This window comes from Gopherus flavomarginatus, chromosome 1 (genome assembly GCF_025201925.1).
Source record: "Gopherus flavomarginatus isolate rGopFla2 chromosome 1, rGopFla2.mat.asm, whole genome shotgun sequence".
Lineage (NCBI taxonomy): Eukaryota > Metazoa > Chordata > Testudines > Testudinidae > Gopherus > Gopherus flavomarginatus.
In genome coordinates this window covers 228,481,590-228,500,443 of record NC_066617.1, presented here as the reverse complement: position 1 = coordinate 228,500,443, position 18,854 = coordinate 228,481,590, and the positions used below count along the sequence as shown (strand labels likewise).

The following is an 18,854-nucleotide window of genomic DNA, read 5'->3' as shown; positions in this document are numbered from 1 at the left end:
CCCATGAGAGTTATAGACCAAATACTCTCCTAATACGTCTTCCACCTGAATTTCAACAACTGTGCTTATTATCTAGATTTGATATCTCTATCTGAAGAGAATATTCAGGCACCCATGGCAAACTTCACAAGGGTTACATGCGAGGTAGTAAGTTAGACTCTCCATTACACTTCCTTAAACCTACTTACCACCACTTTGCAGGGTATAAGGAGGTCCAGGTAAGTGTAATTTACATGCCAACGAGCTAGAAGAAAGTGTAGGTTAAAGTAGGATGGGGGCTACTTTAACTTATACCTTAGTTCAAGCCAGGGCTGCAAGGGAGGAGGGGGGAGCAAGTGGGGCAATTTGCCCCGGGCCCCACAAGCCCCTCCGGGTTTTCGGTGGCACTTCGGCGGCCGGCCCTTCCCTCGCTCCGGGTCTTAGGCGCAGCAGAAGACTCAAGAGACTGAAGGACCCACCGCTGAACTGCTGCAGAAGCCTTAGAGCGCCACCCGGTGAGTACAAGCGCCACAAGCAGCGAGGAAAAAAAAAAAGCCGTGATCAGTGGCACTTAGGCTGCTCTACCGCCGCCACTTCATTCTTCAGTGGCAATTCGGCGGCGGGTCCTTCCCTCCGAGAAGGACCCTCCGCTGAATTGTCGCTGAAGACCTGGCCCTGCCCCAGGCCCCCTGTATCCTCTGGGCGGCCCTGGTTCAAGCTTGTTTACATGCAAGTTGTACCAACAGAGACTCCCTTAAATATTGCAAACGTAGGTGTAGGGACAGTCTGAGTGTAATGGGATCTAGCTCATATCATCTTATATATCATCTTTGAATTCAGCCCATAGTTTCTTAATAAGAAAAAAAGTTTCAAGATGATAAATCCACAAATGAACTTTTATTTATCTGAAAAACTGTCTGTGTTTGTCTTGCACTAAGTGCTATATACCAGTCACCAGTGATGAGGCAGGGGAGCAGGAAGCGAGATCAGGGAGGCCATGGCCCTCCCAGTTTTAGAAAGTGGACACGTCTGGACTGGTCCACTTTTCACCAGGGTAGACCCTGTTCCCTTCCCCTCCTCTTCTCCCCAAGCCCCAACTCCATGGCCAGGCCAGCGTGAAGCCCGGCTGGGGAGCCTGGACAGTTGTGGGGACTGCGCAGACCCTCCACCTGCCCATGGTGCGGGGTAGCCTAAAGCAGCCCCCCGGTCCCATGTCCCTGCCCCAGGGCTCCTTGCCCAGCCCAGAGCAGGTGGAGGGTCCGCGACTTCACGCCAGCTCACCACAGCTGCCTGCATGGCGCTTCCCGACCCAGGTCTCGCTGGGGAGTGGGGAAGACATGGGCCGGGGGCTTCTCTTCGTGGGCCTCCCATACCATGGCAGGTGGAGGGGCCCACTGCAGCTCTCCACAGCTTCCTGTACAGTTCTTATCATGGCCAGGCTGCAGCTCCATGGCCCTGCCCCCTGGCTGGAGCTGGGTCAGGGGTGCCTGGGTCCCTCCACCTGCCCTAGGTGGGAGGCCTGGGTAATGGTGACACGGGCAGGGGGATGATTTCAGCTACACTCCAACCCAGGCGAGGGGGACGGTAGGCCCCCCGGCCCTGCTCCAGCTTCTGGCTTGGCCAGGGGAGGGGCAGGGGCCCCCAGTTCTCCCACTTTTGGGAAGGCTCCAACACCTTTGCCAGTCACATACCAGAGAAGTTTTATTAGTGGTAAAATCAGCTCACCTACTACACTGGTCCTCTGTGGAAAAGTAGATTTGAAAGTCATCAGAGTTGTCATGGACATAAAGAAAACAACATCGTTCGTCAAACTTGGATATGCTGTAAAATTTCCATCAAAAAAAGTTTTACTCTATATGTTCATATTAGACAGCATGGAGGAGGAAGCAGTAATATCTTAGGAATTATTCAATTTCAGACAACTTTTATTTTCTCAAGAACACAGTTAATTCTCTCACAAATGCAAGAATAGCTGTAATTGTTCTCCTTACATATAAAATATCTTTTGTGTCACCTATTATTGAGGGTGAAATCCTGGCCACATTTAAGTCAATGGCAAAACTAATGTTGACTTTGACAGGGACAAACCTCATCCCAGATGTTTTTTGGTTTTTTTAACCTTTCTTAGTAGACTCATATGATTTCCTAGTATCTGACTGCCCTTGTGTGGAAACTGAACTGATTTAACATCTCTTTGGATTCCAGGGCTGTCTTTGTTTACGTTAACAAATTTAGTTTATACTTCGGTTACTTTTGCAATAAACCTTAAAAAGGAAATAATAGCAACGTACATTAGTGTGTAAGCTTCTTAGAACCCTTTAAAGACCAGATTAATGTGCAACCACATCTGCCATTGAGTCCAGGCCCTTTGTTGAAAAAGTGCCTCTCTTTGATCACCCCTGTACAGAACCCAAATAAATGGGCTACGTGCTGAAGAACTTTGCAGGAACTGGGAGAAATGGAATCCACCTTCAGTCCATGCACAATGCACACAGAAGTCCTACCGTCCCTTCATAGCTGCTACTAGCTTTTGGATTGGAATAGCTTCTGAATTGCTAAACATTTTCCATCCCCCATACAGGAGTTCATAGTCATAGGATCTGCATAACTGCAAACTCCTGCAACTAGACTGCACAGAACTGTCATGAAGCCCTGTTCAACTAAGTGTAGAGTTTGAAGAGATCTTTTATGTGTCCACTTTGTAAGAGAACCTCTGCAGTTAAGCTGCATTTAGAAATTTCCATGGTCCTTATGATCCAATGCAAAATTCACTCTAAATGCTATTTTTCCCCCATTCAATAATTTTTTATTAGCACTTCACTCATCTGTATGAGGTGCCTTGTTTTGTAAAGGCATTGTTCATTTGAGAACATGAATTAATTGAATGCTCAATATTTTGGGTTGCTATAACATTTAAGGGTAACACAACAGTGCCAACATTCTAAAATACATAGAAAGAATTCTGCCAAAACAAAGAAAACATTTTGTATAATTTTAAAAAAAGTTATATTTAGTAATAATTCCACTCTGGAAATGTAACATGGGAGTAAACCTTCATTTTTTGCAGCCAGCTCTATTACTTTACAAAACACACAACAAAACTCTCCATTTCAAATGTCACTGCATCACTGGGCTTTGATGAAGCAATCTCCAGTGTAGAAATGTATGAGGCAGATTAATCTCTCTGACTAAACTACCATAAAAAACAATGTGAATTTTCAAAGGTTATACACAGGTGAAACAAGTCAATATCCATGCATATGATTTTCAGTTTACTAAATATAACAAACTATATAGGAATGCCTCAGGAATTTAAGATTAACTGGCTACCATAAAGAACAATTACATTTGACAAAAGTGTGAATTAAGATTACAAGTACTATTCTACATTAAATAACTGGTGAGAGTTTCAAAAGCATGAAGAGGTCAAAATAACTCAAAATCAACAAATACAAACGTTAAAAGAAATCAAACCTAATTCAATCACATAAAACTCTACTTCCAAGGGTTTTAGAGTCCGCAGAAATGATTAAGAAAGGAGCCAAAGCAAATGAATTGTCATTGTTTAACTAGTTACCATGCTAAGCAATGATTAATAACAAAAACTAAGCCCATTGTAAAGTAAGTAATGTGTGTTTTAGAAAATTAGATGCTAAAGGACTCCTTATCTGGTAATGGTGCACACCAGCAACAACAATCATTTCATTGGTCTTGGAAACTTGTTGGGACTGAAAATAACCTAACATTTCTCTAGTGCAACAAAGGGAAAATCCTAGCTGTGCCCATCTCAGCTGCACAGGTGCAGAAGGACTAGTGGTGGTTCTGCAGTACTGAAGGTCAGGTAGGCAGGATTTGAGTGCAAGTGCTACAGTTGAGGCCTGGGTGACCAGGCCTAGTGGGCAGAGCTGGGGTCAAGAGTCAGGAACAGAACCAAGGGTAAGAGCTGTAACTGGAAGACCGGAACCAGCACAGAGGATTAGAGCCGGGGTTGGAAGTCAGGAGTCAAGGCTGAGGGTCAGAGACAGAGTCAGAAGCCAGGAACTAAAGGCAGGGATCAGAGCAGTAACTAAGAGCAAGGCCTGTGATAGAAGCTAGCTGAGGATTCGCCTATTTGCATAGTCAACTTCCTGTTCCTGGTGCTCCCTCCAAGCTTAAGTAGTGCATCTGGACCAATCAGGGACTCTGGGAGCACTGCCAATCAGATCCTTTGTGGGCAGCATATCCAGTACTGTTGGGCCCGCTACGTTCACAGCCTGTCAACTGCTCCTCTGACAGAGCTGTCTGGTGGCAATGTGGACGCAGCGGTTGCTTAGGGACCAGCAGACCCTTACAGCAAGGGGCCAACAACTCTGTGAAGACTCCCAGCAAGGCTGCTGGAACAATTTTTATAGTGGGGGTGCTGAGAGCCATTTAACCAAACTGTAAACCCTGTATATAATGGCAACCACATCAAGCCAGCGGGTACAGCAGCTCCCCTAGTTCCAGCATCCATGCTCCCAGCATGCTGTTGCACCTGCACTTGCGGGGGGTGGGGGGAGGCAGTGCAAGAACAGACTAGCAAAGAGCGAGGAGGCTATGTGGTTCCCTCAGCCATTGTTCTTCAACAGAGCTGGGTGGAGAAGGGGCCAGGACCCACAGGAGTGTGCGGCTGCAGCAATGGATGCACAGCAGTCTTAGGGGGTAAGATTATTTCCCCAGAGTCACTACAGAATTCCCACCTATTTCATCTCTGTGCTTCCTCTCTTTTGGGGACTTTAATCAGTGTAGCTTCTGAGCAGAAGAATCTGGTTATATTATTTTATTGCTTGGTTAATGAACCAAGAAAGGTAATATTTTTATTTAATCAAAGGGGTACTGTTTTGAGGTCATTACTTATACTTGAGAGGAAAAATGAAATTCTTTGGTTTTTTATGTGATATCTTCAAGTGCTCAATTACACGAGTAGGTTATTTGTAATGCTTCCAGAATTTTGAGTTCAGTGCTCTTTGTTGTAATGTATCTTCTTTATTGGACTGATGTTTTATGCTAACTAAACTAACCCATGGCCTAAGAAACTACAACGGAGCTTTGTTAAAAAAGATTAATTAAGTTTTAGAAAACGTGGCTCACTATTTACTATTATCTGGCAAAATTATATTTAGAGTTCAGTTTAATTTAATCCTTTGTCAAACTGAGGGAAGAAGCTTTTGGACATTATTATTAATTGTTTCTTGATCAAGAAAGTCCAGGAAGAGAAGAGAAGAGAAGTTACCTATTGGTTCAGTTCTCTCAGAAGCTCCTACACCTAGATTGGGTAATCACTTTTGCTGATGTGACCTCAGGTATTTTTTTATACACATCGCCTATCTGGGTCTGAGATAGGGTTGCCAACCCTCCCGGTTTCACCGGGAGTCTCTCGGTGTCGGGCTTTATCTCCCAGAGGCTACTGAAGCCAAACCGGGAGATTTTAGGCTGCTAAAAGTCTGGTGGCACAGTGGGGCTAAGGCAGACTCCCTGCCTGATCTGGCCCTGTGCCGCTCCTGGAATCGGCTTGCACATCCCTGCAGCCTCTTAGGGGGGAGGAAGGCAAGGGTCTCCGCATGCTGCCTTCATCCCAAGCGCCAACTCCGCAGCTCGCATTGGCTGGGAACCGCGGGGGTGGTGCCTGTGAGTGGAGGCAGCGTGCAGAGCCATCTGCCCACCCCAAGGGGCGAGAGAGACATGCCAGCCACTTCTGGGAGCAGCGTGCGGCCACGCAAGCAGGGAGCCTCCCTTAGCTGTGCTGTGTCGCCAACTGGGAGCCATCTAAGGTAAGCGCCACGCTGCCGGAGCCTGCACCCCTCACCTCCTCCAGCATCCAACCCCCTGCCCCAGCCCAGAGCCCCCTCCTGCACCTCAGCCCCCTCCCAGAGCCCACACCCCTCACAAATCCCAATCCCATGCCCCAGCCCTGAGCCCCCTCCCGGACCCCACACCCACTCCTGCACTCCAAACCCCTGCCCCAGGGTCAGCATGGAGCCCCCCACACACCCCAAACCCATTGGACCCAGGCCAGAGCCCACATCCCCTCAGACCAGTGAAAGTGAGTGAGGGTGGCGGAAAGTGAGCGACAGAGGGAGGAGGGATGGAGTGAGCAGGGTGGGGCCTCAGAGAAGGGGCCGGGCAGGGTAAGGGTGTTGGGGTTTGTGAGATTAGACAGTTGGCAACTCTAGTCTGAGACCTTGTACTTTTCTTGCAGCCTGAAGATTTCTCTATAGATGTCTCCTAATGTAAGAGATGTCTTCAGCTAGCCTCTTCCAGCCTTCTCTCATCCTTGTTTTTAAATACAAAAGTGTCAACCATGGAAAAGAAACTACAATTTATTTCCTGGAAATCTAGCTTCCAGTGACATGAAACTAACAAAGTTTGATTGTACCAGTTGAGGGTGGGTTTAGCTCAATGGTTCCCTAACGGGGTCACACTATCAGCAGATGGGGTTGTGGCAATCCCTAGTGTGAGGAGGATGCCATTTTGCTCACATGTACAGTGTGTGCAAGGTCATGATGTCTGGAGAAGGCCATTTTGCTCTACACATGACTTCACATGCACCATACATACAAGGTCACTCTGTGCAGAGGACATCATATTCTAGGACAAAAATGGCATCCTCCAGGCTGTCTGGGGTCCTGGGAGGAAACAATTAGTTAAAATGGGGTCATGATGTCAAAAAGTTTGGCAATCCTAGCTTAGCTGAATATAAAAATTGTAAATACAGTTCAAAATAGAACTCTGACATTTTAGGTCGGACTCTTTAGAGCAGAAGCTCACTGCTCTGCTTGACTCAAGGCAGGGGTTCTCAAACTGGGGACCCCTCCGGGGATCGTGAGGTTATTACATGGGGGTCACAAGCTGTGAGCCTCCACCCTAAACCCCACTTTGCTTCCAGCATTTATAATGGTGTTAAATATATAAAAAGAGGGTGAGGGTGTCGCACTCAGAGGCTTGTTATTTAAAAGGGTTCACCAGTACAAAAGTTTGAGAATCACTGACTTAAGGAAAGAAAGACTCTTCCCTATTACAATCTTCTGAAGCGGTTTAAGTAGAAGAAAGATTTAACAGGAAATGAAAAGCAGAGTTCATTATCTCAAATAGTAAGGCATGATCATTTGACATAAGTGAAACATTAAATATGAAACCGTAATTAGTTGTTTTCAAACATACCAACCTTATTCCCCTAATGGAGGAAGCTGTAAAATTCCATTCATGAATCTGTTTCTGTAAGGAACAAAGATCTAAGTCAACCAGAAGCTAGTCTCAGCTTGTTATTTGAAAGCAAAGTCATACAATACATAGGATCTTGGCAAGACTAGCCACATCTCCATATTTTTATTTGAAAGGATGAATAGATTTGGGTAGATGTAGGATGTATATCAATGCTAGCTTTACTCACTTGAGGAAAAGCCATTTAAATAATATCACAGTGAATTAAGATACATATTTTCTAGTGTAAAATTCAGTTTCAAACGCAAAGTTGAAGCCTGAAGCGTAATTTACCAACAGTACATCTTTGGACTGATTAAGCAATCCTTTCACATTAAAAAATACGCATAGGGCAGTTCCACTGCCCTGCTCTTCTCTTTTAGGAATAGAACCCTCCCGTTTTCAGCAGATAAAGCGCTAGTGTAATTGGCTCCTATGAATTCTCTCCCCCTGGAAGCTCTGGCACAGAAATAATTGGAGGCAGAGAGGGAGATGGACAGATTATGACCATAAAGCACTGCCCTCCAGCTCTCCCCAGCAAGTGGATTGTGTCTTGGTTACTGTTGTCAGCTAACATAGGTTAGGGCAGTCCACAAGGAATCTGCTTTGTAAGGTAAAATTGTGTCATATATGCTGTGGCCTGTATTGGGAGTAGTGCACAACCCCACCACACCAGATCAGATTAGATTTCAGGGATGCACAAACATTTAAAACCTTGTTCCATTATTTGGTCATCTCTTACTTTGGTTATCATAACCTCTTTGGCTACCATACCTCTTTTCCAGATCTCACCTCATGGCGGCTGCAAAAGCTGTCCTCCTCTCAAGCCTTTCCAACAGTATCTCCCCCTTCTTGATCATTCTGGGCTTTCTATTCTCCTGTCTCATTAAATTCAAGTTACTTCTCACTTTCAAGGATTTGGACAACTCCATACCTGTTTGCATCACATCTCTTTATAAATTTCCTCCTACACCCTCTCTCATAACCCCATATTCCAACAAAGTTTGTCTCTTGACTTTGTCCTTCACCGGCTAACAACCTGATATCTTCTTTCATGCTACTCCCTACGTTTGGAAAACCTTTACAATTTCAACAATGCCATTATGGTGCTTTATCAGTAATAACTAATAATCAATGTAGGTTAGCTCTGAATTGTATCTCTGTAAAATCACATGTGCTAATGTAAAAAAACAAATATTAAAGAGGATAACAGAATCAATCATGCTACCCAAAAGGTTTTCAGAGGGGTAGCCATGTTAGTTTGTTAGTCAGCAAAAACAATGAGAAGTCCTTGTGGCACCTTAGAGACTAACAAATTTATTTGGGCATAAGCTTTCATGGGTTATAACCCACTTCATCAGATGCATGGAAGACTTTGATAGAGCATGTTCTAGTGAAATGAGCTCAGGACTGGGAACAACAAAGACCTGAATTCTAATATGAGATCAGCCACTGAATAATCCCAGATCTGCAAGTCATTTCACCTTCTCTATAGTACCTCAGTTTCCCCATGTGTAAAATGGAGATATTAATTGTCCTGCGTCACAGGGATGTAGAAAAGTTTACAGTGTTTCTAAAGTGCTTCCAAATCCATAGGTGAAAAAGGAGCCATATAAGTACAAAGCATCATTAGTTACGTGAAATGTGTTTGCCATTTGTCTTACCACTTCAGTGGGCGAGACATGCCACAGAGAGACAGTGCTCTCTTCTGCTTCATTGTTGATTGACACATATGCAGGCTGATAGACCTTAGTTGGTTCTATCACTAAAACCTAAAAAAAAACAGGGTTCTGTTTAGTGAAATGTAACAGCAACTATACCATAAGATCTCAAGAAGGATAGTGATATAGGATAATAAGCAATCTCAAACCAGACATTACATACATATTTTTTTGTTTTACAAAATCCATGGTTTTTTTTCCTATTTACAATAAAACAATATTTTTATGGTATATTTGTTACTGTACTTTAGAGAGGGCATCAGATGTTTTTAGGTTGGTCAAATGACTACTTGGAAGAAGGGAGATTGAAAAAAATGCTAGATTTTGGTTAATGCCATTCAATAAGATCTGGGGAAATTAGGATTTATATGTTACAAAACCTATTTGGGCATCTTACTGGAAATCTCAGTCCATTAGTTGTTTCTTTCGTTGCTTCAAAAATGATATCTAACCAGAAGTTCAGTCTCTCTTGTCTGGGAGAATGCTCGATGGTGAGTTTCTTGAAACGCTGAATTAACAACAGGTTCTGGACTAATGACCTCAAGTACCTAGAACATATACAGTCAATCAAGGGCAGAGAGGAGGGGGAGAGAGAGAGAGAGACAGAGAGAGAGAGAGAGAGAGACTCTGAGACTGACTCAGAATCCCCTTCCCTCCCAAAGCTTTTTAATAAGTTAGTAGCTCAAATGTAATTTAAATCAAAATTAAATGTCGTCTACAAGATACTGTCATTTACATATGACTGCTGATTTTACAGATTTATAGGCCTGATATCAAGCTCAGACATGAATTTATAGTGTGCTTTTATGCACAACTGATTTGAGAAGTACATGGTTAAATGGATTCCTATGTAGTGATGCCAATGGACTGATCACATGGGGGGCAGAATGGGTTGCACATATCAATACTTAGAAGAGAATTCTACTGCAGTTTGAGTCACATCCACCATCATCCTCCCCTTAACATACACATTTCAGGGGAATCTAAAACCAGCTCTATCAGTCTGATGGATAATTTTATTTTCTACCAGGAAAAAACCACAATAAAGAATCAAGTTCAAATCAGAGTTGCAAAAATTTGAGATTTAGAAATGTATTAAGTCATCTGGTTCATCCAATTGTCTGTGTAGGATTGTTCCCTACTGGACATTTTCTAGTATTTTGTCCAGTCTAGTTATAAAAATCCCAAAAGATAGCTCTTTTGACTGAGACTTTATGTGCATTTAATGTGAACACACACTACTTACCAAACTGGAGGCTTCAGTTTAAATAGTTTTTCCGCTGCTTGCACTGCCTTACCAATGTCACTGGCCAGCATGCTCACACTGAAAAACTGTCCCACATCCCAGTAATTATTCATTTTTTCCAAGCTTCCCTTTCTTCCCAACAAACTGTTCAGCCGCACACCTGGAAAATTCCACGTTGAAAGAATGCTTCTATTTTAAATGAAATTTTTGCATATTTTGTTATCACTGTAACAATGATCATTCAGAGATGGAATCGTCATTAATGAAAGAATGGGGAGTATTTACTCCTACCTGGAGATTATGGGCCAGGTGCTTGACCCCATTAAGGTTACTTTGTACAGCTGTGGTGACAAAACACAGACTTAGACATGGCTCAACTGGCCAGGGAAGGATTTATTTTGTGAAGGACCACTGTAGGAGCTCTTACACTGGCTCCCAGTGTAGGGGATGTACCTAGGTGTCCCTATGTCCCAGAGATCCCCACCTGCTGGAACAGTCCCTAGGTCAGGGGCTGGTGCAGACTGGTCCCAGGATTGAGGTGTAATCGTGTTAAAAAGAGACACTTTTGCATCCCCCTGACCTCCTTTGCTGCGGGGAGGGCTGCTCTGGTGCAACTGAGGATCCGATTCCAAATGTAGAACTTTGATTTTTGGCTATTACCTTTGTAGAATGCAACTGAATCTATAATACAACAGTTTTATTTTATAAATCTATCTATCTCAGGGATGGGTTTCAATCAAGCATTGAACTTTGGGGAAATTGGAATCTGAGTTGGGCAACTGGCTCCTAATGCTGTAATTGGCTAAACCAAATTTTGAGCCAGATTGATCTCTGCACTGATACAAAGGGGGTGAGGGAATGGTCTCCCTGATTCAGTGTCCGTAGTGGCCCTCAATGCCCCTTAATTCACACCTTTGTTGCAATGGCAACTCTGAACCACTGCAGTGGTGCAGAACAGTTGGGCCACAGGTCCAGACCTGCCTACACCACCTCCCTCCACTTCTGCTGTGTGCTGTAATTCCCCCACCTGTTCCCAGGGCTCCTGAAGAGGTGGTACAGAGCTGTCTCTGCAGCAATTGTAGGGGTCACAGATATCTGGGGTCTGTTCCCTGGAGCAGATTTATGCTCCTTCTGTGGCCCCTTTTATGCTGATGTAGCTGGCATAAAGGGACCAAGGGGCAACGATGAATAGACCTCAGACCCATCTCAGCAAAATAAAATTCAATTGTTCTTTATTAAAGAGAACACAAACTTCTTGTTTGTTTACCTATTTTTCTTAATTCCATAGAGGTTTCAAACTGCTGTCCTGCCACAATCAGCAAAACTGCAAGGTTAATTCCAGAATACAGACTTGACTGGAGCTCAAATCCTTTGCGGTACCTGCAGAGACAAAGAGTCTAGAGCTCACATGTTACTGTGCCTTAAACAGAAAACACAGCACAGTTGTGAAAAAAGGGGCTCATTGCCCCCTGGGAAGAAAGTATTTTTAGGGACCATGTAACATGTTCATTACTTTGTACCAACACCACCTTGAAAAGGGAATGCTTTAGAGACCATGAGTTAACCCAGTGGGTCTCAACCAGGCACACACAAAGGTCTTCCAGGGGGTACATCAACTCATCTAGATAGTTGCCTAGTTTTACAACAAGCTAGATAAAAAGCACCAGCGAAGTCAATACAAACTAAAGCTTCATACAGACAATGACTTGTTTATACTGCTCTATATATTATACACTGAAATGTAAGTACAAAATGTATATTCCAATTGATTTATTTTATAACTATATATAAAAATGAGAAAGTAAGCAATTTTTCAGTAATAGTGTGCTGTCACACTTTTGTATTTTTATGTCTGATTTTGTGAGCAAGTAATTTTTAAGTGAAGTGAAACTTGGGGGTACGCAAGACAAATCAGACTCCTGAAAGGGGTACAGTAGTCTGGAAAGGTTGTGAGCCACTGATTTAACCTGTTGTCAAAGAAGAGAGGAGAGCAGAGGACAGGCATACAATTGTGTGTCCTATCAATTTGCATGATTTCGAGGAAGGAAAATCTGAATTAGTTATTTTAAAAAATTAACATTTAATGCAACAGAATGTCATTTCATTCCATTGGTGATATAGAAATATCAAGGAAAATGCAGCAAGATGTTCTTTCTTAGTGAGAATTTTACAAAAAGGGCTGAGAGTTGCACATATTCTGTACTTTATGTCTCTGTGCCCCAAATCTTGTTTCTTAGTAGCAAAACTCCCATGAACTTGGCTAAATTATCTAGGGCCAACAGTTTTTATGCATTTATTTAATTTCAGGAGAGACCCATTTACATCCCGGGGGTTCATTATCCCCTGCACACAATGTAGTACTACTCTTGCTTGAGACATCCCCTTTGAAAAAAAAAATATTTTACAGTAATAATCCAGAAAATACACCATTAACAATACTTCAATCAGCAGAAGTTTGAATAATTACTGTACAATATGCGGCTTTTATATACACACACACACACACACACACACACAGATCTGTGTATATACGTCTGCGCTGTGACTTTATTATGGAGTTTATCAACGCAGCTCCTTAAACTCACTGGAGAACTTGCTATTGAGCAACATGAGACATCTCCTTCCTCAGCACCCCCTCCTGGGACTGAGGATAGAATTCCTCCCTGTGCAGAAGACCAGCATGAGGCCTATACGCTACCTGCATCTCACTTAAACCCTCAAAGTGGGGCTTAAGTGAGATGTAAATAGCACTAGGTCTTCTGTGGTGTCTCTGCATGGAGGTGAATTTCACCCTGAATTCGCTGTTTGCACAGCATTCCCAACCCACACCAATACATAGAGAAGAGTATGAGACCAGGAATTTGTTTGCCTTAAAACAAAAACAAACAAAAAACAAAAAAACACTAAGATACGGTTGGCCAAAATGGAGATCCTTACTCAAAGTTTTCTCAATTCTGACTAAACCAAGTGCAAATTTTACTTCAGTAGGAGTTTGCTTAAATAAACACTGTGTGGAAGTAAAGATCTTGGAATTTAGTCTTATAATTTGGCACAGTCTTGTTTAGATAAATTTTGCTGTTTTTTCAAAGCCAGATGTAAAACTTTAACAGCATTTTCAAATGGGTTTGCTTTTTCTGTTACCATTCAATGGCAATATCTCGGCTACTGGTATCTTTACAGTCGGAATCAAGGAATATGTCCTTGTAGATTCTCCCACACAGGCAGAACATATCTGGAGCAGGGTGATCACAGGTCTGCAGGACTTGAAGCATCACTTGTAATGCCTTCGCTCTGTCGCCTGTATTGTTCCTTCTAAAATCAATGCAGAAAATTATACGAATGAGTTCAAATCCAAAATAGCAAGTTTGAGATGCACAGTAAATTTAGTTTTTGCTATCATTCCACTGAAATGTCATTATGTATTGGTTGGCATAAATATAACTCTACTGTCATAGGGGAACTACTTGTTAAATCTAAGAACTGCACAAAGTTCAGACTATTCAGGTATATTAAAGATTCTCCATCTCGCACCTGGTTCTTCCATCCATGAACCGACAGGTGTTGGGCATGCTGTGAAGGGGAAACAAGCACTTCACATGAGGCTCAGTCCTCACAACACTTGCTACAGGGTAACAGTGGTATTCCCATGGTAGTCAATGGGACTACTCACTGCACTAGGCCTAATAGTGTTTACAGGCATGGACCCATAATTCGGAAGTGACCAGTACCTGCCAGTCCTGTGGTGATATTGACTGGCTGTGGGGGAAAGCCAGGTTGATCTCTCTTTGTCCAGCAAGACAAGAGAGATCAACATGAAGTCTTTGGGGAAATGGATATTGAGGGAAATAGTATTGAAGTGAACTACTTTTATTCCTTGATTAATCTGTGGAGGTAAGAAATAAAAAGTGTAAAAGATCTAAAAATTAACAACTGTAATGAGCTTCTAATTAAAAACATGTAATATTCACAGTCGTCACAAAAATCAAGCTAGTAAAATATTATATGCTCTTAACATTTTTGTTAATGTAACTTCAGAATTCCTGGCTAAATAAACCTAGATTTACCTCGTCGTTTTCAATAAATTTAAAACTCACTCTCACTATTTACATCAAAAAGGCACATCAGTGTGAACAGAAAAAAAAATGCATATGCAAGTGAAAAGCGAGCATGGATTTAGAGCTTAAAATCCACTTACCAGCATTTTGCTAATAACTAGGATTCAAACTATTTACCAATCCATTTTCAGATCTGCTTATGGTTTCCTGATCCCTAGTATCTAGGTCTACAGAAACAAACTTATGCTTAAGAACATATATGCTTGCTTTGTCAGGAATGCCAAGGGCAGATAGCTGCTTCTGGTAATTTTAGAAATTTTTTCCACTGAAAGGATTTAATCTTTGGTATAGCTGCTCAGTTACTTGGGTAACCTATAGAACATACCTACAGTAAAATATTTTCTATGCGTGAGAAGTGCAGGATAAAAGTGCAATATGGCTATACATATTCGTCACTAGTTCTCTACATTTTGTACTGCCTGTGATGCCAGAGGCATTATTTAAATTGTACAGTAGCAAGTACCAGAGTTTTAAAAGAGTGCATTGTTTCTTCAGATTAAATTCTGAATTAAAGTTCTTCCTGACCATTTCTAATGAGATCCAAATAAAAGGTGAAGGACTTTTTGGAACTTTATAGAGGTAAAAAATTAAGAAGAGGAAAGGACAAGTCCAATGTCCTCTGTGTCACATTCTCTCACTAAACCTGTTCTACATTAATCAGATTCTCTAAGGAATGTTGGCCAAATTCTAACCTTTTTACAGAAATACAATGAAGGTTGTGCATGCATAGCCAAGGACAATATTTGGTCTTACAACAGGTTCCTTTGAGGTCCCATAATTAGCACATATTGGAACTTAGGGATGTGTTTAAGACATTGCTGACAAAATAACGTCTACTACATTTGCTTTTAAAGGCATCACACAACCAGCATATAACTTACAGTACTTTCAGATAGCTGGTGTAGGTTCGTACCATTAAACCATGTTTATAAAATGTCTGTGCAAAAGCACAAATTTAAAGAAAAAGCCATCTATAATATAATATATAGTACGACAAGGATAGTTTTGCTTAAGATAGGCCAGGGATCGGCAATCTTTCGCACGCGGCTCACCAAGGTAAACACCATGGTGGGCCAGGCCAGTTTGTTCACCTGCCACATCCGCAGGTTCGCCCGATCGTGGCTCCCATTGGACGCTGTTTGCCACTCCAGGCCAATGGGGGCTGAGGGATGTGCTGTCCGCCGCTCCTCATCACCCCCATTGGCCTGGAGTGGTGAACCGCAGTCAGTGGGAGCCGCGATCGGCCAAACCTGCGGATGTGGCAGGTAAACAAACTGGCCCGGCCCACCAGGGTGCTTACCCTGGCGAGCCGCATGCCAAAGGTTGCCAATCCCTGGGATAGGCTAATGAACAGCTGGTAATAGTTTTCTGTCACTACCTAATGCTGAACACTTTTGGGGCACCATGGGCTTGATCCAATGCCCACTGAACTCAACAGAGGACTCCCTTTGTCTTCAAAGGATCAGGCTCAATATAAATAATATCAATATTAATGCAATATGTACTCCAGATTCTAATGGGCAAAAGCCTCTACATCTCATTAAGAATCTCACAGATTATTCAGTTCCCTTGTAGGGAACGGAAGGGACTTTTAATGGAATTTAGAACATGCATTTAAATCTTTTTTAGATCAATTAATTGTGGATTTAAATTAATATGAGACATTATCAAGCATGGCATCAAGCAACTCATCTTAACTATATTCACCTAGACCAAATTTTCAAACTTGGATGCCCATAGTTAGTCACCTGAACATCTGATTTTTGGCACCTAATTGCTCATTGAGGCACTTAAAGAGATATTAAATTCCAGTATGTGCCCAGTGTACACTAGGTGCAAGGTCAATAGTGACAAAGTTGTTACCATAGGATAGTTGTATGTGGCCTATGTGAAATGAGTCCAGTTTCTATGGGGTAAGCATCTATATCATCACCAGTCTTGGGAATAAACTATCACTCTGTAAGGCAATCTCAGCTAAGAAGCCAAGGTACGAATGGGATGAAAAACTGAACCACTCTCTTAAGGCCTACAGGTAGCTTCTCCAACTCAGCATGGAGGTATGCAGGTGGGATAACGTCTGACACTTGGCATGACACTGTTATACCTACTCCATAGATAGAGGACTCGAATTTATTTCATGTTCATCACTATGGTAGCCAAACGCCTGACAAAGTCTAAATATATATTTCAGGCTCCGGTGCTGTCAAAAGAGCAACTGAATCAGCTTAATTTGTTTGTTTTTTTTAAATGGTAATTCTGTTTAACATTGTCCTTGCCCCAGCATCAATCGTATTAACGTGTTTTTCATTCAGAGTCCTAACAGCAGAAGGAAGAGTGGCAGAGTTAAAGTACATTACGCTATAATGTCCCAGCAGAGCTAACAGAAAGCATGAAATATTTTCCTGGTATGAGTAAGTCAGCACATCGAGGATGAATTGACCAAGGTAAGCATGCCTAAGAAATCCTATTGGCAGAAGCAAAATTCCAGATAACCGGACATCACAATGCATTCTGTGTATTTTACTGCTGCTTTGCCAACCTGCTGTGAAACACACCTGCTGCTGCTAGCAGCATATGTGCTAGTTAATTTGGGGACTAAATAGCCCTCCTTTTCAATGGCTCAAGTTCATGCATGTTAATCAACTGTACTTCCTACCATACTCTTGACTGTTTGAATTAGGATAACAGCCGCTGCTCCCTATCTTCTACCCTCTTGTGTAACAGTGCAATAAAAGGTAAGATTTATTCCTGATCATTTAAAATAATGCATATAAACAAGCTGCACTGAGTGGGGTTTTTCTATCAGCAATCACAGCTCAAGGCGACGAAGATCATTCCCATAACTCCAAAGAAAGTTTTTGGCAGAAAACCAGATCACAGTATTTTTTTTAAATGTTTTCCTGCTTGTACTAATACAGAAACAAATAAGGATATTTTAGACAATGTTGATTTCATAAAAATTTCCATCACATAAACAAAAACTTTGCAATCTTCTGAGTGTAAAACTAAATGAACTATCTCAGCCAGTCTGCAGGAAAGGGTCAGCAAATGTACATGTGTGTTGATCACTATCATTCAGGCCTTCATCTTGCAAACACCTGCATTCATGAATAACTTTATGTACACAAACAGAACTACTGAAGTAAATGGGCCTTATAACTAAGCAGGTACATAAGTGTTTGCAGGTAACTGCTATTTTCATCTCCACAATCATGTTGCTTGCAATGCTCTTACTTAAAACATGTGTCAGGGCATCTATATGCCAGTTGCTTATCAATTAAGTGATCTAGCTTACAGAAAAGCCAGCATACAGAACAGCTGACCTTCCTTATGCACCACTATCACAATAGACAGACAAACAAGACCATCCTGCCCCACTCCAGCCATGGAAGAAGTTAGACCAGACTGGGAACAACTTTTACTTGTGCCACCTTGCAACAATTCTCAAGGGCCACATGCCAGTGGGATGTAGCCAGAGCACAGTAACTCCAGCTAGGGACTTATGGGCAGCTTCAACTCTAGCTCCAGCAGTCACAGCAAGAGGGAATGCAGGGATGAACTGGGCCCGTGGAAACACTGGATTTCAGTAGCAAGCTCCATCCCTCCCCAGGAAGCTTCCACAACAGCAATACACCTTTACAGCCTCCATGCACTTCTGCAACATCAGCCCTGCTGCACTCTATCCAGCTCATCACTATTACCAGACACCCTAGTATTGTCAGAAACCACTCACTCTGTCACTGCTTGTTTAATTCACTTGTCAACAAGTTACTTTACCTGTCTTCCTGCTACACCATCACCTTCTGCTATTGTCCTCCTGAGACTTACTCTTAAGCTTTCCTCCCACTTCCCCATTCCCAATACCCTCTTCAACTCCCATATCTCCATATCCTGCCAAGCAATCCCCTTCTCCTTAACTGGCTCTCTCACTTTCATCACCGCAGCACCACACACCAACTACAAACACACACGTTTGTTTTAGTTCACAATCAAGCTACATTACATTTTAAAGTGCATATAAAACACACATATTATATATGAAAGACCAGTCAAATCATGCACAGAGCAAACGCAAGTTACTGTGTAACTTCACTGTCGTATCCCTTGCCCTCATCCATTCTACAGTCCCAGCCTCTTTGTTCATTGCATCGTGTTTTAATTTAGGGCCAGATTCAGAGACTATTATTCATGATGAGTAGTACCCTGCTCCTCAAGTCTTCCCATTGCAGCCAAGGTACTACTCAACGTACTTACAGATCTGATCCATATATTTGGAAGCATTTTGGGGTGAGAAGTGTCTCTTTAATTTAACTGTAACATACTTAGAAAGCTTTTGGATGGTGTTTATAATATCTATCTAGGTACTGATAATGTGTTCAGCATGGTGGTAACTGAGTGTTGACAAGATAACTTTAGTATATACACAGCCTACATCTATACTGTGGGCCAGGAGTCTGATTCCCAGCTCGCATACACATACTCTCACTAGCTTTCACTGAGCTAGCACAAATATAACTACCTGTAGTAGCGTAGCTGCAGTAGCACAGGTTGTGCCTAGTACCAACCTGCCTGCAA

The 18,854-nt window shown here is 42.4% G+C and overlaps 1 protein-coding gene across 3 annotated transcripts in view; it reads right to left on the bottom strand.

The window, feature by feature from the left end:
- The window catches only part of MAP3K15 (mitogen-activated protein kinase kinase kinase 15), a 183,336-nt gene that overhangs the window by 68,745 nt on the left and 95,737 nt on the right, over positions 1-18,854 (bottom strand). For all 3 annotated transcript variants that reach the window (XM_050936487.1, XM_050936486.1, XM_050936485.1), the window contains 7 exons: positions 13,306-13,476; positions 11,432-11,544; positions 10,165-10,324; positions 9,316-9,466; positions 8,862-8,969; positions 7,163-7,212; positions 1,705-1,800 (listed from right to left, as the gene is read on the bottom strand). In XM_050936487.1, coding sequence (XP_050792444.1) covers positions 1,705-1,800; positions 7,163-7,212; positions 8,862-8,969; positions 9,316-9,466; positions 10,165-10,324; positions 11,432-11,544; positions 13,306-13,476 — 849 coding nt within the window. The remainder of the gene's footprint in view (positions 1-1,704; positions 1,801-7,162; positions 7,213-8,861; positions 8,970-9,315; positions 9,467-10,164; positions 10,325-11,431; positions 11,545-13,305; positions 13,477-18,854) is intronic.